At 39.6% G+C, this 22,633-nt stretch overlaps 1 protein-coding gene across 2 annotated transcripts in view; it reads right to left on the bottom strand.

Moving 5' to 3' along the window:
* The window catches only part of ek1 (eph-like kinase 1), a 67,220-nt gene that overhangs the window by 43,407 nt on the left and 1,180 nt on the right, over nt 1–22,633 (bottom strand). For both annotated transcript variants that reach the window (XM_039684974.2, XM_089125952.1), the window contains exons 2-3: nt 12,902–12,966; nt 11,162–11,831 (exon numbers count right to left, since the gene is read on the bottom strand). In XM_039684974.2, the coding sequence (XP_039540908.2) occupies nt 11,162–11,831; nt 12,902–12,966 (735 nt within the window). The remainder of the gene's footprint in view (nt 1–11,161; nt 11,832–12,901; nt 12,967–22,633) is intronic.

The following is a 22,633-nucleotide window of genomic DNA, read 5'->3' as shown; positions in this document are numbered from 1 at the left end:
TTTCAGTGGGGTGAGATACAGAGGGAACAGGGGGAACCTCTGACCGCAGCTCTTGGGTGGAGAGCTATAAAAAAGAGATTATCCATACACGCGAGAAAAGTAGCAATAAAAACGAATTCTTCTCCGCTTACTCGTGCCTTTTTACTTGCTGTCTGTTCTAGCATACAAACTATAGTCTCACTACATCAATTTAAAATCATAGGAACCTAAAACTTCAAGCTGAATCTCCAAAGCAAATGCATTATTTCTGAACATAGAGTGGCCATTAAAATACTATAGCTCCTACTACTGTTTTCCTGAATAAAACAGATGTATTTATATTGATCCATCTATTGATCTATTTAAAGAGCCTCCAGATGCCTTGTGGATTTTTGAGAGAAGCTGTTGATTAGCAAAAATGTAGATTCGCATGGGAGATGTGAGGTTGTGCAGGTCTGCAATCATGAACTGTAGATCAGGTCTGTAAACCAGCCAACGCCAGAATTAGAGACAGCACTGGAAACTGGCTCCTCTTAAAAGACAGCCTCTCGTTTTATTGGCTCCATTTCATTACACATGTGTAAATGCTATTGGGTATCTCATTGCGGTCTCTCCTGTTGTTCCGCCTGTTTTTTTAAATGTGGGAATAACTTTTAAATGTCTGACATGATTGTGCTCTAACAGAGAGGGTGTTAGCTCCAAAAAACGGTGTATTTCCACAAGAAATATGTAATAAAAAGAAAAAGTAGCATGGGACTTTTTTTTATCCATTGGAAATTGACTGGATCATAAAAAGCGAGCTTTCCATACCAGAATGAATCCAGACCTGAATTAGATTTTGATAAAAAAAACAGTTATTCAATAGTCTGTGCTGATTAAGGAAGGAAAGGCGTTTTGGTTTTTTTTTTATACGTATATATAAAACATTTAATATTTGACTAAAGAATTTTTTTTTTTACATTTGGAATAATGTTCACTAATAAGTCATTGACAATAAGACCAAGGAAAAGCATTCAAGTAAATAGGGTCCATTCTGATTCATGTTGATTTCAAGTATGAGCCAGCAGACTGTTTCTCCTGGTCGTAAGGCCCTCTTGTCATCTGCAGCCTGACAAATGAATTATTAAGAGAGGTTGGAAAAATAAAATAATGCAAGACGACTGTTGGATGCACGTGTCGTTGCCTCCACGTGCCTTCTTCCTCTTCAAAACACACATACATCTGAGTGCCATTAAGAGACAAAACAGTTGCAGAAACAAATGCCATTACAAAGTCAATGTGAGGCAAAGGTCAGTCAACACAAGAGCAACACTGTAGTGAGAAATGTAGACTTCCCAAAATGTTATATTTCCCCTATTTAAGAGTTATTTTGACCACACTTTGTGGAAAAAAAAAAAAAAAAAAACGCACCACTATAAGTCGTCATAATGTGAGTTGTGAACATCTCTATAAAAATAAGGATGTTAATATTTCAAACGGGAATAATGATAAGCCTATTGTGACTTTTAAACTGCGGGTGAAAGGAAGAAAATCTGAAGAAATATCTAGTTTCCTTAACATTCAATAAAGAAAAACTGTGAAGCCAGCCTGTCAGTTTTACACAGCTAGAAATACAACTTCTACTAAACGCATGCAAAAACATTCATAAATTCATCCTGTAGACAGAAAAGGAACATTCAACGATGTGCTAAACTCCCTGGATGAAATTTTAGAGTTCTGTAAGCTGTCAATGTCCCTGTATAATTGATGGCGCGCTGAGTCTTTGATGCTTTGGCTTTGGAGACTCTTTTCCAGCCCATGTCTTTCCGACAGGGGTCCACACCCAAGACCCAAGAGCAAAAGAGAAAAAAAACACCGGCTACATCTGGTAGCCATCCTGACGTTCTCCAGCAGAGCTCACAACAGCCTTGTTTTAATTGCCTTTTGAGAAAGAAATGCACAAATCTCAAATATCCCCAGAAGACAACCTAAACACCATGTAGGCCTTACTGTCATTAGTGACATCGTCACAATGTTTGATTTGGGTGTCATTTATATTTTACTTTACTCAGATCTCAGTTTGCCAGCTATATGAAACTCGAACATGTTCTAAAGTTTCCAAAGAGACAACTGCATGGCAAAGAAAACAAGTATCACGAATCGTCTGTGTTATGACAGTTGGACCGTGGACCTAAATTGCAGATTGGCACTTTGCCATCCACTGTCAGGTTATTCCATGTTGTTTACTATCGGCTACTAAAATGTTATTGATCCAACAGCAGCTGGAGGTAAAGAAATGGGCAGATGACATGTGGTAGACAGTATGATAGAGGGCTGAGATGGAGAGGCGTTTTAGTCGGCAGCTTCCTACGTAGATGCCACTAATAAAAGCAGCATCCTTTTTTATTATTATTATTTTTGACACATTTTAAAGTAATTGTTAAAAATAAACAAATCTCTAAATATAATTTTCGAATATGAAATATTTTATAATTATGTAGTGACCAAAAAACACTTATAGTTTAGCCTTTTCAAAAATATCCTACTCGATTCCTTTTTTTTAACGAACTCGAATACATTTATTTTTGTAAAGAATTTCATATGCAGGCACAATTTACATAAAAAAAAACATTTCAAGCATTTAAGCATATATGGTTTTAAAGAAACACTGTCAGTGTCCATGTGATGGACCACGGGGTGTAGTATTTTATTTTGTCCAATAAGGCTATGTTAACACGGAAACGATCTGAAGAGAAAATGCAAAAGTGGCGTTGAGTTATCACTTTTTATTCTCTTTTTAGACAAGCGTTATGGGTGGGAAATCCGTGTGCATATGGTGACGCAAATGTGTGTGAAATTGTATGTAGTATGCACTCCAGGCAGCTAGGTGGCAATGTGAAGCACTGCCACACAACAACACCAAGTCCGTGCTCCTGCGTACAACCTACACTGTCTAGCAGACTTTTGCGTTTTTTACCGTTTAGACGGGAAAGTGACGGTGGAGCGTTTTTAAGATTTCCACTCAGGAGGGTAGTTTCAGCCCCAAAAACGCCGTCGCCGTGTAAACGAAAGACACATCTGATAAAATATTCACCCGCAAGCATTCTCATGTCAACAGGGCCTAAGTGTCTCTGGGTAACACTATTTGTGTCATCGGGTTAATTGCTGTGAAACAGGTGTGGAGAAGTGACGGTGATTAAACATGCTGCTCATAAGAAGATAGAGGATAGCTGCTAGCTAGTAGCGGCTAGGAGCTTGGTCTTGCTGTTTGGTTGTCAAGCTGACCCTTTTCCAGTCCAAGGCTTGATGTTGTTGTTTTTGTATCTTTACATTTTATCTTATACTTTAATAGTTGTGTTTGTTTTCCTAATTAAATGCACATTTAATCAGGGGTTATAACTTGAGCCAAGGGGTTGTAACAGTCCGGCTAACAGGGTATAGCTACACAAGAGCAAGCATCTTTTTCTCCTTAAAAAATTTGTTCCAGAAATAATGTTATTATCAAGGGTAAGTGAAATGGCTATTGCAGATGTCTTTGCCAATAAAAGCTTCTCGGTTGGAAGATAAACTTGCACTTGATGCAGCTCACACACAGGCAAGCAGTAGCTAGCAGAGAGCTAGTAATATGCTACACAGAGGGCTCAAAAGCATGTGAGGAAGAAAAAAAAAACAGCTCAGTTGCTGAGTTGGGCTGAGTGTTGAACAGGCAGCTTTATGCTTCACTGAGCTGTAGGGGCTATCAGCAGGTACCAGTGATGCTTAAATGATTCAGTATATGTATGTCCACAGCGCAGAAACGGTATATCACGCTTCATGTGTTATGGGACCTAAATATCCACAGGCATGTTTTCTGCAAGAACCAACTAAGCAGTTTCTTTTCACCAAATGTTGTTAAAACATGATGTATAAATGTAAATGTAAGGTTCCCTCCATCAGTGCTGTACATAATATATAATATGTAACACACACGTATATACATACATAGTGTGACCATATACTGTATGCACACTTTAGATTAGGGACCAATTCTCACTATTAACTAGGACTTTTGCCTAAAAAAAACACTCCTAATTACTGGTTATTAATAGTTAGTCAGGTAGTTGTTGTTAAGTTAAGGTACTGGGTAGGATTAAGTGTACATTTACACAACACAGTTTTCAACTAAAAGTAGAATAATGTGTGTTTTGGCCATTCATTTACACAACAATGGCACTTTGGGGGCTTGAAAACAAACGCTTTTGAAAAAAATGGGTTTCAAAGTGCAAGGTTTTGAAAACGATGCCTTACCACCTGTTTGTAAACAACAAAAACGGGAATTCGTGAAAAACGGTGACATGAGCATGTGTATGGACTATGTGCACGTTAGCATATGCTAGTTCCGGCTGCGAAACCGATATGGGGTGTCTAGTTTCCGGTAGCCTCATGGACGACGTAGAGGATGTATGTTTCTCCAGATGTCTTGAACATTTGCCGAATATTACAGTCGATTATGTTCATCGACTGGCTAATGATTTTCCTCCAGCTCCCCAGAGCAAGAGAGAAGGGGTTTAAATATTACATTTCTCAGTATCTGCATCATTTTGAAGGGAACGTTAAGTCACAACAACATCCATGCTCAGACTGATCTCATGAAATTGCGTATACGACACGCATCACGTATTTTTGGCATGCTATCAACACGCATAATCTCTTTTCAGCGTGTTTATGAATACCGTTGACTTAACGTTATTATTGTATATATATATATATATATATATATATATATATATATATACACACACACACACACAGTGTATATATATATATAGCATATGACCTACCTCAACCCCAACCTACCCGTCACTCCTACCATCCTAGGAAAAAATAAATATCGCTCCCCAGATGTAGATCTACATTTTGTTTTGTTTCGCTCAGACATTTGACGGCGTGTACATACGCGGTACACGTGGAATCACTCGGACATTAATGTTGCCATGCTATTTAGCTGCCATGCTAAATAATTAGTAGCCTAAAAACTTCCTTCTAGTTGTCATGGATACGCAACGCTCCACTCGGTGAAGCGACTGCTTGGGTGCGGTGACAGAATGTGAAATATCGTTTACTTTTCACAATGCAGCAGCGCCTGGCTCCACCCAAATATGAGTGAAAACTGTGTTGGTTGACTTGACAATGAACAAACGAACATAGTTTTAGACAAATATATTTAGATAGCTAAGCTTTAGATAGCCGGTCCACTGATGTAGGATGTAAACAACAGCAACCGGAACCGAAGTACCCAATATCCGCCCTCAAGGCGGAAGTTAGCATTTTTCTCGTGCACATAGTCAACTACATGTTGAAGCCTATTACTGTGTTTCTTGACAAAGTGAAATCGCCAACTACTGGCCTGGCATGCAAAATACAGCCTTTTTAGTCATTTTCACAGATCCATGTGAACGGAGATTGTTTCGACAGCATTTTCACTGTTTTTAGTACATCGTTGTCATGTAAGCATACACTAGGGGAATATGTAGAATATGGTCATGCAGAATAAGCCATTAATATGTGCTTTATAAGTATTAATAAACAGCCAATATCCTAGTAATATACAACTACTTCATAGTGACAATTGGACCCTAAACTAAAGTGTTACCATATATACATATATATATATAAAAGAAAACTCATGGGGATTTCGAATATTGTTATGGACAATGGTGAGGATTGGAGTCCAAAAGGTAGAGAACTACTGCTCTAAACTGTTCTGCCCATTAGAGGCAAAATTCCCAATTTCATAATGCCCAGTTTTAACAGAAGAGATGGTTTATGTGGGTGAGCTGAATGGTGACTGTGTCCTTGGTACCTTTAACAAAATCACTGGCCGAAGATAAACTCTTGCAATTCCAGCGTCATGCTGTCACCCAGCAGGCGAGCATCACGTGGTGGGGATTACAGATGTGGAAATCAAACTAAACGTCTAAGTATGTGATTACTAGAGCCCCTATAAAGACGAACAGCCGCAATGTGTGGAAAGCTCAGGTCTCTTAACCGTGTTAACCTCTCCAATCTACAGTCCAAAATTCCGTTTTGGAGCACACACACACACAAGCGCATCCCTTCAAGCTGCCTCCACTGTGAATCTCCGTTGGGGTGCTGACAATCCCATGACCCAGTTTCTCAGCTCAAATCCTATGGAGGAAGACACTTGAGAGCTCCTCACAGCGAGATTACCGTTACAAAGAGCTCATTTCTGCCATTCCTGCCCCAATGAAAAGCACTCCATTCAGCCACACTGTGTGAGCTTAGCGCTGTAGAAAATACGCCTCAGGAAACAGAAGAGAGTGCCCATCTTCAGCTGGCATGCTAACAAGTCGAGGGGCCATCGGGTTAGACCTTGTGGCAGACCCAAACTCAGAGTCTGGTGTGCACCACCAAGCCACTCGAAAACCATTTACATCCAACAACAGGGCTGTGATTGTAATCCGAAGTGCTCTATGCTGAGAGATACGATAAGAATGAACAGCCATGGTAAAAAGACTTGATACAAGAGGGTTTATTATCAGAGTTTACAACACACATTCACAGTATAAAAGGTTAAGAGAGGATATAGAAACGGGAAAAAAGGACGGCGATGTGGGGGGGGTGGGGGGGTTCTGTTGGAGATCGTTCGAGAGCTGCCACAATAAGACGAAAGGAAAAGAATAGAACAGAAATATATAAGAGGCAGTTCACTGAGCCGAGGTTGTGGGAGAAGACGTCCATCACTTTCTATTTTTTTACTCTCTTCTATCACGGCGTTGTGTGCCGACAGTAAACGGTGAGTGGGATAAACTGAGGCGCTGTTGGCAGATTTACAGAGAATCCAAAAGACAAAATGTGACAGGAGAGAGAAAAAAGGAAAAAGAAAGGGGGGGATATAAAAAAGGACAGAATAGAATAATAAAAGGAACAAAAGACAAGAAAGAAAAAGATAAAGAGGAAAGGATAATAAACAGAGTAATTTCAAGAGGGTCCTCACGCAGTTCGTTCTTGGGGGGGGGGGGGGGGGGTGTAAAACTTCAGTCCTTCTACTAATGCTGTTGTTCAGTGAATATAAAAGCCTTCGCAGCATGAAAAGTGGAGAAAGCCAGCGTCAGCAAGCACTTCCAGAACCCACAGCAAGACCGCAAGGTGAAAACAGACCACGAGCTGTTTCACTCTGTGTCATTTCGCATGGCAATGCCCTGTTTCTCATGGAGCTGTCTGAGCCAGAGAGCAATGAATGTTTTGTCAGCTGACCGGGCTCGTATGAATGAACCGATTTCTTATTGCAGTTAGAGTAAATCTTTTATTTTGAGGTTATTTTTGAGTTACAGCCCAGTCTCCATCACTCACAGTAATGAATAGCTGTTAAAATGTTAAATGTGCTGCTGAATCTTTCTTGCGGCACTGATCTGTGCCACAAGAAATTATATTTTTCCTGAGTGAGTTTAAAATGGTGTAACCTGAATTGAAGGTAATGAGATAAACTGAGTCGTGTGACAGAGGGCCCTATTTTAACGATATACAGTAAAACGCAAGTAACTTTGTTGGCGGATCTCAGAGCTGTTGCTATTTAACCAGCGGGATAAATGACTCTTGCGAATCTAAAAGGGGTTGGTCTGAAGTAGCTTCATTATTGATAGGTGTGGTTTGGGCGTAACGGATAACAAACCAATAAGAGCGTCATATCACATTCCCTTTAAGAGCATGATGAACGAGGTGCACTTGTTCCACTGCGCAATACTACTATAACGGCGCATTTGCCAGGCGCGCTTCACAATCGGTTCACAGGCAAGTAGATCGATGTTCTCGTCAGGGCCGTAAAAGAAAGACAAGTGACATTGGGGATGGGACAAACCCACCCAAATTGGCTTCGTTTAAACATGCATAAAATAATTTGGGTAACTGTGTAAGCTTTATGCCTATTTTTCCCACCTTCATGGACACAACTAGCTTGGGAAAACCCAGACAACTTCCGGCCAATTTAGATTTGCTCGGAAAGTTAGTCTAGCAAAGAGCTCATTCAAGCTCATTTCCAATCCGTCGAAATCGTGGCACCAATCAGAAACGTTGGCGCGGGCTTTACACAATGACGACAGCGCTGGGAATTTGAAGCAGATTTTGTTGCCTACATTACAAAGATGAATGCCGCCGTCGAACATCACTTGTTCGAATCAGCTATCGCGTTTGTTTTAAGCAATTTGAATGTGTCCTTTTATGTTAAAAACCGAGCAAAGAACAACACTCAGAGATGTTTCTCTGCCGACCGCCGCTCTGCATACATTATCTCCTTCGTCACTCTGATTGGTTATAGGTCTACCCGCGAATCACCCGTTGGTGATGCCCCTCTGGAAATGATTTGTCTATGACGCTTGCCAGACTATAACTGAGAATGGTCTGGTTTTAACCAGGCTAGAACACAACGATTTCCCTCGTGATTTAATATATTTTTCCTTATAATAATGTATCATTTGCAAAAAGTAAAATGCATCTGTGTAGATGAGAGAATCATCTACAGTGTATGCGCGTTGTTCACACTCTGTATTATGGCCAAGCATGCATGCTTAAAATAGTATCTGAATATACACGTAACGCTCCACTGACTTTAGACTAGGTTTTTTCTGGTCAGTGGCACAATTTTTGTGCCACTGGAACTGTGGCACAAACTGCAAAATTGGTGAAAATGCACTAGGGATTATTTGCACTGGAACACACCTCCTTTTTTTGCGCTGAACCACCCAGGGAGCGCAAGTTCATTCCCTAGTTTGCCAGCATGTGTCTGTGGAGGGAAAAGTCCACTTTGCATGGGTGCAAAATATAAATGATACATGCATCAGTGTACAAAGTCAATTGCGCTTGGTGCAAGATAGGGCCCATAATATTAAGACAATTAAAGGATTAGTTCACTTTTGAAAAACTTTTGCTGATAATTTACTCACCCCCATGTCATCCAAAATGTCAATGTCTTTCTTTCCTCAGTCGAAAAGAAATTTAGGTTTTTGATGAAAACATTCCAGAATTTTTCTCCATATAATGGACTTCAATGGGAACCGGATGGTTCAAGGTCCAAAAGATAGTGTTAATAACAGTTTCAGATGCAGCTTCAAATGTCTTTACGACACCAGACGATGAATAAGGGTCTGATCATGCGAAACGATCGGTTATTTCAAAACTTATTCAAAAAATGTAACTTTTCTAAGGACAAATGCTAGCCTTGCTATATTCTCTGAGGCGCGTTTGTAACGTCACGTAATACGTAATTATGTTCAAAAGGTCACGGGCGACGTAGCCGGAAGTACAGAATCAAAATCGTCCGACATCGTTGTTTTTCCTTTTAATTCCTTTTTTTGTAAACGGTGTTTGAGCTAGTTTGCACGTTCAACCTATGCGTTCAACTTGTAAACACTGACTCTGTACTTTCGGCTACGTCGCCCTTTTGAACGTAATTACGTAATACGTGACATTGCAAACGCGCCACACAGAATAGAGCAAGGCTAGCATTTGTCCTAAGAAAAGTTACATTTTTGGAATAAGCTTTGAAATAACCGATCGTTTCGCATGATAAGACCCTTATTCATCGTCTGGTGTCGTTTAAAGACATTTGAAGCTGCATCTGAAACTGTTATTAACTGTCTTTTGGACCTTGAACCATCCGGTTCCCATTGAAGTCCATTATATGGAGAAAAATCCTGGAATGTTTTCATCAAAAACCTAAATTTCTTTTCGACTGAGGAAAGAAAGACATGGACATCTTGGATGACATGGGGGTGAGTAAATTATCAGCAAAAGTTTTTTCAAAAGTGAACTAATCCTTTAATAGCCCTTTATACCACCCTGATTCTGTCTAGCAATAGCAAAAATAAACAAATTTCAATAGGGTCCTCGCACCATAGGTGCTCGGGCCCTAATTAACAGATCCAGTCATTGAAGTGAGCTGTAAGACTCTATTAGCTATGGTCCAAACCAAAGAGCACTGAATTGGTTGTGATGGATTTCCCACCCCCATCTCTCTAGCCTACTTTCTAGTCTCTAAAAAGTTCTTTGTAACCCTGTCCAGACCCCCTCCTTCCTGATCTACACTTTCACCCACAAGAAAACAGTCCGGAATGGCTAAATGAATATTTAAAAGCTGCAGCCTTCTCAGTCCTGGGGTTATGTACAGGCAAGCTCCTCTAACGTGGGCTGGGGAGTGACATGTCTTTGAATAACCAAAGGGGAAGAGAGAAACAAAAGCAAAAAATAAACAATTACAGTGTAGCCCTCGTCTTGGCTAGAAAACAGGCTACATTAATAAAGCCATTAGTGCCTTCTGAGATTAAACGAGCAGTGTAAAGACCGGAGTCTAACCCTGTTTCCATGAACGCGGTAATAAAGTGTGCGGTCTGCTTCAATCTCAAGTGGGATAACTTAATTTGTCAGGTTTTATTTAGAATTTTCTCTTTATAATGGATCTTTTGTTTAGAACTATGAAAGAGACCAAAGTGCAAAACACTACCAGAAGGATGGATAGTTTTTGATTGAGGTATGTGGTTTACACAAAAGGTTATTGCTTAATAAACAATTATATTTCTTTCTATACAGTTAACATCTAGCTGCATTCCTACATCTATAACTCAACTATATCCATTTACCTTCTCATCTTTCCACCCATATCTATCTATCTATATCTATCCATCTACCCATCTGTATCTGTAGCTCAACTAAAGGATCTGGCCCATGCTGTCATATTTCAATATTAATCTAACAATAATCCTTCTTAGATCTCTTCCAAACATCAGATTGATCTAAGAAGTAAGACATAACCTTCAACCCCATCTGCTATAGTTTTGGGGTCAAAAAATTTGGGTCAAATATGGACAAACTCAAATGTTGGGTTAAAAATGTAATTTAAAATTTCACTTTCAACAGTAAATTTTGGGTTTGTCCATAACTGACCCAAATTTAGGCTGAAACAACCCAGCATTTTTTAGAGTGCAACTGTGTATCCTCAAGTTTCTTTTCCACAACCAATAACTAACACAACAGGACAGCTGAGATAACATATGAAGAACCTCTGAACATGCTTGCCATTTAAAGCCACTATTGTGGTCAAAATATTTGTCTCAAAGAGAATTGTTTCCAAGAGCATGTTTACTCAGTTAGCCAAAAAAATGGGATATATTCTAATACCATCATTTGAGACAGTAAGAGAAATAATACTTACGTTGGCAGTGTCCATCCACCTCCTCGAAGCCTGGCCGGCACACACAACGGCCGATGGGCACCAGCCAACCTCCGTCAGCACTGCAAAACATCCGTGGTCCCTCCAGCTCTTCCGCATCCTCCACACAAGTGCCACGCACTTCCACCAGCGCCGAATCGCCGCCCGTCACCGTGTCCGGGAACCTGGCCAGATTGAGCACCGCCAGCGGACATCGCTTATAAAAGACTCTCACCGACACCAAAGCAATGCAAGCCCCTAGGTCCTGAAACGCCAGGTACAAGCCTCTCTTACTGAGACCACTGATGTCTCGCACTTCCGTATTCAGCTTCATGACACGATCTCCAACGTCCGTCTGCGTGAAGCTCTCGTCGGCCGCTATAGTGTCGATCTTCACATACTGGCTCTCACGAATGTGCCGCAAAGGGGCTGCGACTGCATTGTTGGATTCATGGTAGTACACGTTAAACGTCTCCTTACAGGTTCCAGGGACGCCCGGCAGGCTGTTGCAATCACGCAGAGTGAATTTGATCTCCACATAGACACGTTGAGCGCCCTCTCGCTGGATCAGTCCAGTGCGCAGCCAGTTGTTCTGACTGGCTTCCATTACATTGCACACCTGGTACGTCCTCATAGGTATGTTCCTCTCGTCCATAACACTGATCTCCTCCCACTAACAAACAGACCAAAAGTTGATCAATTCAAAAAGACAGACATCCTTTAATGCTTTGGTAATTGTCCTGTGTATTTTGGCTCTGGACTCTTTAAGCTCTTACAGTGGGTTCTGAAAGATTTTGACGGATGCATGAAGGGCACATTATGAGAAAACTTTCGTCAAGAGGAACAGGCAATCAGCTCAAAGTTACAAACTGAGTAGTCTCAGTTGTTTCGTTCGTGCATATTTCAACTCATTGCTGATGCAGACAAAATAATATAATTGTGCCTTGGAAACTTCAATTCTAAATCCGTAAAAATCAACAAACGAAAAAAACCATGAAAAATAACATGGTTTGTTGGTTTGGCATTGACGTCAGTAAGTTTGTGGGTTAAAAATAATGGCACGAGAAGCAGCAACGTTCAAACTGCCTTAATGTTTTTAACGCAACACAAATCTTTCATTGCAGAATTGTTGTATGCATACTGCTGAAAATGCCAAACCTTGAACTCTTTAGCAACTCTTTATCCCCCTGCTTTATCAGCAGCACACAAAAACATAATGTATTTTTCTTTACAGGCACTCATGAATCTGAGCGTGACTACTTGTGCCAAGGCCACTATTACAATCCATCTTCATCTTGTGAAAATGGATTTGAATGAATGACACGAAAGCGTGGGATACGAACCAGCTCCCACAGAGGAGATCGTTATTTAGAGGGGAGGCAAGGTTGTTCAAAACGAGATACTCTCCTATGACCACCCACAGGAAACTCTAAAGAGTCACAGGCTGTGTTTTCACAGAGGGGAGCAGTGGACCATTCAGGGTCGAGAAGATCAAGCACTACACTTTAAATCCGGGGTATAACAGCACTAGTTGGGGATGAAGTGGCAATTGAAAATTTGGGCTGGTAATCGAAAGGTTTTAGGTTCAAAATACCCCTACAAGGGAAAATCATTAGATGTTACCAAGATTGTGAGCCATTCAAAATTCAAATCAATCAATTACTGAATTTGAAATGAGGTAGCGACTTGAATTTATATGAAGGATTATTAAAAGGAGCTGTGCAGACTTTCACAGGTACTCACCCCCTCTGATGGATACGCTTCCCAACCCAGATCACCTGGGGCGGACATAGAGTCGAGCAGAGTAACTGTAAAAGAATAAAAATAACATAGTTATTTAAAGCCATAATGCTAGTATAATTATCACAGAACCACATTTATCATTTGTTCAGATTTTTTTGCAAACAACAGTGGGGCCTTTGCACAGCATGATGCCATGTAAAGCATGAATCATTCAAGTCTGCAGTCTTTCTGAATAACATAATAGAGCTCTAGAAATGTCAGAACCACTTATAACAGCCCAATCAACACTTTGCATTTATTCCTTCTAGTATTATTCATATGGGCAAGGGATAGTGGATTTATTTTATTGGCCTAAACCTCAACAACTTCTAAGATACATCCCAATAATCCAGTCAGGTGGCGTTACATCAGTTGTGACCATTACGAAACGTGATTCGCAGCTCCTTACGCAGTCTTTTTGAAATCTGTTCTCACATCAATATTTTCAGAGGTTGATGGTGCTATTTATAACAGTCTTTCAATCTCCCAATGGTCGGAGCCCTGAACTTCCCACTTTGAGCTCCGTTCCAAACCAATTACATCCCTGGCAACCAGGGTGATTAATTCTTAATCACATCCAAACCTCAGATGTTCCTCTTCTTTCACGCTGAATATCCACCTCTCCCGCGTCTTGGCGCATGTGTGTGTGCCCTTTCGTGACGATTTTCGAAAAAAAAATGAAGAAGGAAAATAGGGAAAATCAAAGACCATCTGGATCCCAATTCTAATTAAAACTGACTGCCAATGGGTTTGTGTGACATGCAAACAGTGTGCATTTTTAAATCGCGCTTTGATGGTTGGTTGATGTGGAAACAGGGATTATGTCTGGTTTTATGGGTCGTATAGAGCAATTGGGCAAATTTGATGACTTGACACTCGAAGAGAAAACCATACGCAGAGTCAAAGCAGGATATTACTTCTTAACTGAATACAGATTACGATGCCATTAACCGCTGGTGCTCGTGTGGCTGTTTTCTGAATGATGAAGGGGTAAAACCAGACAGGCCAATAAATCAGTCCAAACGATCTGGAAATCATTCTGCTCTGCCTTTTAAAGACAAGTTTAATAAAACAAACAAATGAATACAGCCACAGGCCTTGCACAGCCCAATAATACAAGCAGCAGGCAACATTTAACTCACAGCAAGGCAACATTTCTTCCACCTGAGACATCAGTTCTGGCTCAAAGAGCATTCTTTAAACAACTGCCGCACAGGCCTTGATTAAAAGACTTGCGTGTTGTGTTTTGGACACCAGGCTGCTTAATCACAAACGACTGATCGGCGCAAACGTCTAAACCAGCAAGATGGAGCAAGTTGACTCTTGAACAACCAAAGACTTTCCCTGGGTCCCAATTCGCTTACTTATACTACGCCCTAAAAGTATGTTCTCTTTTTGTGAAGAAAAAGTACATACTTTTGAGTGTGTAGCAAAAGAGTAGGCAAGCTTTGGGACATACTTTCACGTCATCTTCAACGGACGGCTCTGTAGCGTGCTGCGTGCATCCTGTCACCATAAACTGCCCTGTCAATCATCTTGTCACAGTTAAAATCCTCCATTCAATCTAATTTGATTTCCTACCGTTTCGGGAGCACGTTCATTTGCCAATCGTGGGTCTTTAATGTGGATACTTTCCTCATGTTTTGCTGTTTGAATATAATGATGCATTTAAAAAGTAATGGCTAAAAGTATCCTTACAAAAGTTCACAATGCTGCTGCAGATGCAATATAATGTGGAGAACATTGAATAAATTATTTTCGTTAGGTTAGATAGTGACAATTAATCACTCAAACCTCTTTATCTACATAACCGCGGGACTCGCGGGACTCGCGTGACCTCTGTGTCTGTAGTTTTTTTTTTAAACACTTTTTACTCGTGTTTATAGTTCTCTAACCAAATCCTAGTCCAATGCGCAATGGGTTGTGGGCAATATCAGCCGTAAGAGTGTGCATCGATCTACACTTCGGATTCTGAAAAAGTAGACCATCCGGGTATCTTTGAAACACTCATTTCAACATACTACGGTTTGGGACGCACTATTTCTATTTTTGAATACTATTTAGGACGGATAGTATTGCGAATTGGGACGCAGGGTTTGTTTCAGAAGCTTAACCACCAAGACTACTTGGTCAACCAGTTGCACCTGAAATATCAATTCCAAACAACTTAACTGACAAGGTAAACTGTTCTGTTCGCCTTTCAGCAAGATAAGTGCCAAAAACAAGCCCTAACTAGAATAATTCATTTTTAATTAATCCTTTACAGATCTAGCCTGGGCTCAACAGTTGGCAAGGTAGCTCAGATAGCGTCACAAATAAAATGTAACTATAATTTATGAATTTAAATCTATAAAACATTACCATAATTGTCAATAATCCATTCTTACTGATACTACCAAGATTATTGGCACTATTTTAGCAACTTCAATATCAATTTTACCTGACTGACAAGTTTAGCTAAGTTGACAAGAAGAGTATGTTATCAAATATCACAGAAAACTAAATGTTTAAGGAGTCTAGTTATCTTTACAACTTCCGAGTTCAGAGATTTTTTGTCATTCAAAGATCCCTTTAATCTACCTCTCAAAGAAAAAGAGAAGGGAGTGCTTCATGAAGGTGGTGTTCCTGCTACCATAAGGAAGGATTCAATCAAGCATACTAAAATATGAGACACGACCCGAAAAAAAAAAGTACAAGATTTTATAACGAAAACCCTTTTAAGTACAAAAGCAGTCTACATTAAGGCAAAAGTTATTAATATTAAATTCCCTTTTTAATCCCTATTATTACAGGACCAGTGTTGTAACCACCAGAGACACTGAGGGAGAAGCGTCCCCTAAAATATTCAGATTAGTGGTTGAATGATACGTTTCCTTTTCACTGGCCCACTATATTTAGACCCCATTATCTTGAAAATGGAAACAGTCTTGAACAGGTCCAGGCAAATACATGTGATGTTTACTATAACAGCTGCTAAGCTAGAGAATGGGGCTTTTCTTCATCATTAGCTCCCAGCTGGCATCTCTGGATCTGGCCAACGCTGGAATCCCCTCAGGGTGGCCACGAGATCTCAGCACCTTAGGGCAATAGACGAGATTAACCATTAAGCCAAACTCTTAAAAGAGTGCAGTGGTCAGCAATCACCGCTCCAATGTAAACAGGCAAAGGAAGCAAAAACTGAAAAATGGGAAAATGATAAGGGAAGGTCAAGAGAGAGGGAATGGTTAGACAAGCTGCTGGATAGATGCCCTCAGGAAATTGAAAAGGACAATGGGGTCACTCTCACTTCTCAAGTATCCTACTTAATAGGTAAATCAATCTATGATGATGCTATTCTTAACTCCTCAATATTCTTAGTAACACTTGCGATTTAGAGTTATTGGGAACGTTTAAAATCTGCTACAACTCAACTTACAATATTTTATATTTATTAGATGTATATTTAATTTCTTTTTTGTCTACTTAAAGTGTGTAGTTTCTGTGCCTTTTCAACACCAATTGAGAAGCAAAATTGCAAAAATCTTGATATTTTACAAGTACAGGCTTCCTTCCACCACAGGTCCGTTAGCAAAGGGAACAAGCAATGGTCACTTCAAAGAAGTAATTTAATAATTTATGGTCATGTTCTACCCTTCGGAGTGAGTAGGGCATAGGGATGCTCACTTCCGACTGGAATTTGCCCTTTTGCTGTCAGGTTGATCAGGATTCTCAAACAAACAAAGAAACATTTTGACAACGCCACAGTGCACCTACTAAATAATTGGTGGAAAATGTATATGAAAATAATAGTTTGTTTGTTAAAAAATCCAACTTTGATAACCTACTATTTCCGTCGAGATTTCTAAGTGTGCATCAGATGGATACATTACTAAGTCCACGAGGCCACGGGATAGGAATTGTGACGCAGTACGCAGCTGAGGCAGTCACTTGACAATGACAACATGGCGAATGTAGCACGTCTGATATTCATTCTTACTATTCAAGCTCATATTGTATAAAACAAACTTATTTAACATTTACAAAGTAGTTCTAAATTTAAAGGATGGGAAAGTATTTTAAAATCAACAAAATGACACACTTAACCTTTAAGTCTCATAAGCCGTCCACATTTGTCATGTGGTTCACTTGTATGGTTCCAATAAAAGGACTCTGAAGCACAAAACACAGGGCTTGCAAAGACCGATATCTCGGTTTCCACAGCATCCACTCCAAGCTCGGAAAGCATATCTATTGTAAGAGATTGGTATCGTACAGCTGTCTTGACAGAAGTGGTGGGGTGTTTTTAAAATGCAGTCAGCAGTTCTTGTCAGTCACTGCTCATGTGGAGTCAGAGGTCTGCTCTACAGGGAGGTGGTGAAAGAGCCTCCATTCGGCCTAAACTGACTGATGAGACCTGCCACAGAGATCCAGCCTGTCCAGCACAACCATCACACACACAATCTGACTCAATGCCCAAAAAAACAGCCATCCAGTTACACCCTGACACCCATGAGTCATCTCATAATATTCACTGACAAACCTTTTTAACATGTGTGAATGAAGATGTTTTGGTATTTTCTAAGCAGGCATATTTTATGTGCATCCATGCTTAGGTCATGTGGATGGATTCAAACAAGTGGATGGATTTTTTTTTGTTTTTAATGCTGCCTTCGCATTGGAAATTATCATAAATACAAGTTTCATAATTGGAAATTGGACATGAATGGTCTCTCCAGACGTATTTATGACTGGAAACACTTGGTGGAGGAAATAACTATTGCTGTAAGTGACTGTTAATTCGTTTTATTTGTTTTCCCACAACATAAATAATCGCTTTCTCTTGCCATTACAGTCATGTATATTTACATATTTAAATTGTATTGCATATTGCATGCATTTTAGACTGTGAAAATAGTATTTATTTGACCAAAACAAGCTGGCAATCTAGAAAAAATCATATTTAGACAGGAAGCACATCAGATTGCGAATTACAATGGACACAAGGGCCATTTCCCAGTCTAATAACGTGTGTAATGTGTGTCAGGCACGACTGACTGGCCATGCCAAGGTCTGTTTAATGATGAGAGGTGTAAACAGACTGCTGCCAAGACATGGCATGAAATGGTGACCTGTGTGTGTTAGTTAGTGGAAGACAGAAGGGAAGACACTCTTGGGATGCCTCATTAGAAGCACAGACACGGCCCGGACCACACCTGCCGCATCGGTGAGTGTGGATGTGTGTGCGCGGAGTCGCACAAAAGCATTAAACTGCACCCATGCTGGACATCAAATCCCAAGAGGGCATGAAACAGGTTACAACAACACAGCACAGGTCATAATTAGAGAGATTAGACCGAGCCGCACCCGAAGATGATGACATCACCTTTGAGCTTGTGGATCATAACAGACCTTTATAATTAAGACTGATTAAAGAGATTATGGTTTCTCAGAACACCACTGATGAGGAAGATGCTCACAAACCTACAGTTTGTCAACCAAAAACATTAAATATTAAAATGCAGTTCACAAACAAGATTTTAGAGAGGTTTTTGCCCACTGCTAGGGTAGGTGCTGATGCTTGCTATCTGATTTCTAAGATTCCCAATCATAAAGTGAAAGTTTACTAATAATTATAATACATTTTTTGTCCTTATAATGAAAGTAAACGGGGTCCAAATATTTCTATCCTGTTAAAATGATGTTTTGATGTGTAGAGCAGAAATCTGTGAGAAATATAATGACCCAAAGACAAGAGTTGCTATGGCATATGCTGTGTCATATGCCATAGCAACCCGAGTCTCAGCTCGAGGTTCAGGCTTATTTGTTCATTAATGACCTCATCAGCGACTAGTCGACGTCGACTTAACTTTAATCACATAAATGTTGAATTAAAAATAATCTAAAAGTTATTCAGCCCCCATTACACACAGTTTGAGGCATCGTTCATGTCAGTTCAAGTTAGGCATCAAAGTTTAATACTAAGGGTTAGGGTTTGGTTTAAATCCCAAATTCCATAAAACAAAATATAATTCATTTTAACATACTTATTTAACATCAATCAAAGGAAAAAAGCTAGTCGTAATATGCATGCAACAGCCATTTTCAAATTTGGAATGAGTCTCTGAGCAATTAAGCCTTGCATTAACGAAATGCAGGGGTCCAATCTAATAAAACCTCCCAGGAATCATAGAGCACGAGCTTCGAACCCCCAGGAGAGCAGAACATCAGTGATAAGCGTAGTGCTGTTAATGAGATACGCACAACAGAATTTACACCGTCTCAGACATTAAAAAACATTAAGGCCGAGTCCTGTGAACAGAGAGGGGAGGGCATGTTAATGAAAGTGAAGGAGTGGGCTGGGCCACACAGTAAGGACAGATCAAAGCTGTTGTCGGCTAAAAGGGTCTCGTGCATATGAACACACAAGGGATCTGTTTTAATCAAGTCTCATTTCTTTAACACAACCAGAACGTCCTAAATCCAAAACACGCAAAGTCCTCACGCAAAATGGCGGATGATAAAACACAATGACCTTTGAACCCTGAAGGAAATGTGGGATGTAAGTTGATGTTCCGCCTCTGATTGATAAGGGAAAGTTTGTTTGTCCATACATTGAAGGTCAATGAGCCCTAATGTTGTTTTGGACTTTCAAATATGATAAAATAAGTGTTAAAATATATAAAGGTGAATAAAAATGACAGATTTCTCTATAGAACTACACCTTCGACAAGACAAGGAAGAATAAATAAGGATTACATTTCACCAGCTCTCAGATGCAATATGAGATGCAATGACACGGATACGCTCAAGGCGAGGTAAATAGACCAATAATGAATTGTGTCATTGAGGAGATTCACATGGCATGTTACCCAACAGAAAACACTCAGCTCTCCAGCCAGATTCAAAGCATTCATGTGCCTCCACCATCCTGAAATGCCACAGGTCTCAAGACTCATTCTAGCGCATGAGCCGTCTGGTCTGCAGGAGTTCGGATGCAGCCGGTGGTGATAAGGTCTAAGGTGAGCTATTCAGAAGAGCAAGAGACAGAAATAGTAATAGCTCTCATGTTAATGGTTTGGACTCATACAGTTGCACATAAAAAAAGCTCTGGGAATTTGAGTTGACTGATTCAACTGTATCAATCTAGGCTCATTTTTACAAACCTGCGAAACTATACATGTAATTTACTGCAGTTCCATCTGAAATGAAGACTTGGTAAAATAGAAACAACTTTCATTCCTTTTCAAGCTAATTAGAATTACATGGGCAGATTATCGATTAATAAATACTTATTTTTGCGCAGTTCCCAAAACATTATATGTTATATGACCATAAAACATAAGGTCCATCACATAACCAGTTGAAATTTTATGTATTTTCTGATGTAGTAAACTTGCTCAGTACCTCACCTGGTACAGTGTACGAATCCTGTGAAACAAGTCATGATAAAAACGAGCTTGAAGACTTGTAAAAGCAAGCATAGTTGCTTCAGCAAATGCATTTTATCTCATGTTTGCTTTTGTTAAAGCTATCGGTTAGATTTAGGGTAGGGTAGAGTTTAGTGTAGGTACGTCATTTTTAAATAGAAAGAGCATTTACCTTTTAGCACCACCACTTGTCAGACATTTCATTTCCATACAACAACCAATGTGATAAAATGTTGCTATATTCACATCCATCTCTTTCAGATAAAACTGAACACACTTTTAGCACCACTCTTTGAAAGTGATGTGAAACGTGCAAGAAGCAAAGTAATATCTTTTCGCAGAAATTATAATGAGCCAAAGACAAAATTTCCTTAAATTTTTCCATGAGCCTGGATTGGAATCAATCAATACAGTGTCAGTTTGTATCAGAGATTTAGATTAGCAAAAAGAGCTTTTAGACATCAGATCGGACCATTAAAAAGTCATATGAGCATGCAAAATTTGCTCTAAGTGTCCAACCCAATATCTTAAAGATTTCCAATCATTTAAACAGCATGGCAAATACAGAATGACAGCACTGTTGCAACTAATTAAGATCTTAAATAAAGGCCTACCAGTCGACCACTTGAAGTATCCATGTATAAACCCTTCTTTTTACCAACTAGAGGGGAAAAATAACCAATATCCTTGGAAAACAAAAAGGAAGGCCACAGGTTATACTAATCAACAGACTTCCTCAGACAACACTCAAACAACAGAGATGCAAATTCAAGCTTCTCTCTAAGTCAGTAGCTAAGAGATGGTGAGAAGGAGAGTGAAAGAACGAGAGCCTCTGAGCGCAAGTGAATTGAACATAAAAAGTGTGTTTTCTCATGCTAATTTCCCTGCCGGAGCGCCAGTGAGGGAAACAAAAGCAAACGAGAAACCGTCACTAAATGCTGTAAGAACATGCACAAAGGACAAGCTAATGAGGGGGACCTTAGCGCTAACTAGAAAAACAAGAGGGCAGTAGAAGGCACTTATTAAAACTAAAAAGATCCTTATACAGAGTAAAAGGTTATCACTGGTTCCTGTGCTACACATTTACAATAGTTAATCAACCCTAGATTAGTAGTTATGAACTCATTTGGATACAGCATCCAGATTTTACAATTATACATTAACACTGCACTGAAACCGTTAGCCATGCAGAAGTAAATGTATATTACCATAACTTGCTTATGCCCAACAATATGCAAAATTATAAGCATGTTTGGTTTCCAAATATCTGTATTTTGGTTAATCGTGCTCTTGCCAATAATCCAGATGTTACTGTATGCATTTGCCTAATTTGGATAGCATCTACCAAAAGCCAATTTATTTCTTTTTCTATCCAAACAATGCTCAGTAATATTTAATTAGTTTATTATAGAATATAATTAGTAAATGTTTGTATTTTTGTAGAGTCGTTTCTGTTTCAGCCCATTTTATTTGTCTACGAGCAGCCAGTTTAGAAACAGAGGTAGCGATAAACAGTTTTAGGAGGACTACATGTGGTGCAACTAGATTTAACTTGTGTGAATGGACCTTTTTTTAGTGATTTTAAAAATGTTTCTGCAACATCTTGGTCTTTATTATCTCCAGAGGGGTTTAAATATCCAAGTACTGCAGTAATGTATTCCAAAAACTGAAAATGTGCTGAGAAAGTCAGTCATTTGGACCTGAATTTAAAAAAAAAAACGTAGTCATTAACATTAAATAAGTGCTGATGTGTATTAGTTTGGCCAGAAGACAGATATCAAGCATATGTTGATATGGGACATGTCTACCATCCTTAATGTAGAAAATGCTTACAAGACACAAAAACTGCAGAACAAGTTAATAAACAGTTCATCAACACTCAAACACAGATGTAGATCTGCTCACAGGTCGCAACACAAACATTCACAGAACCCTGTTGCAAAATCACCTCAGGGTTACCACCATCTGGCGGTTAGAGGAAGTGCACACCTCGACAACATTATTTCAATTTCCACCACCACAAATGATGTGAAGCTGAAAGATTCATTTAAACCTAACGATTATTGAGATGTGCTAATGAACAAACTAACGTAGCAACAAAAGGAAACCTCGCACAACCATTTTGACTCCCACTGTCAAATTTTAATTTCCCAAAAGCCCCCAGCCAGCCAAAGACATCAGGTCTAAATGCTCTGCACAAAATCCTATCTGATAGATTCCGCCTAAATGTGTATTAAACCCACCATTGAACCTACCTCCTGACAACAGCACAATGGGTGGCTTAATC

Source organism: Pimephales promelas, chromosome 22 (assembly GCF_988280905.1).
Source record: "Pimephales promelas chromosome 22, fPimPro1.hap1.1, whole genome shotgun sequence".
Lineage (NCBI taxonomy): Eukaryota > Metazoa > Chordata > Actinopteri > Cypriniformes > Leuciscidae > Pimephales > Pimephales promelas.
This window is presented reverse-complemented; position numbering and strand designations above follow the sequence as displayed.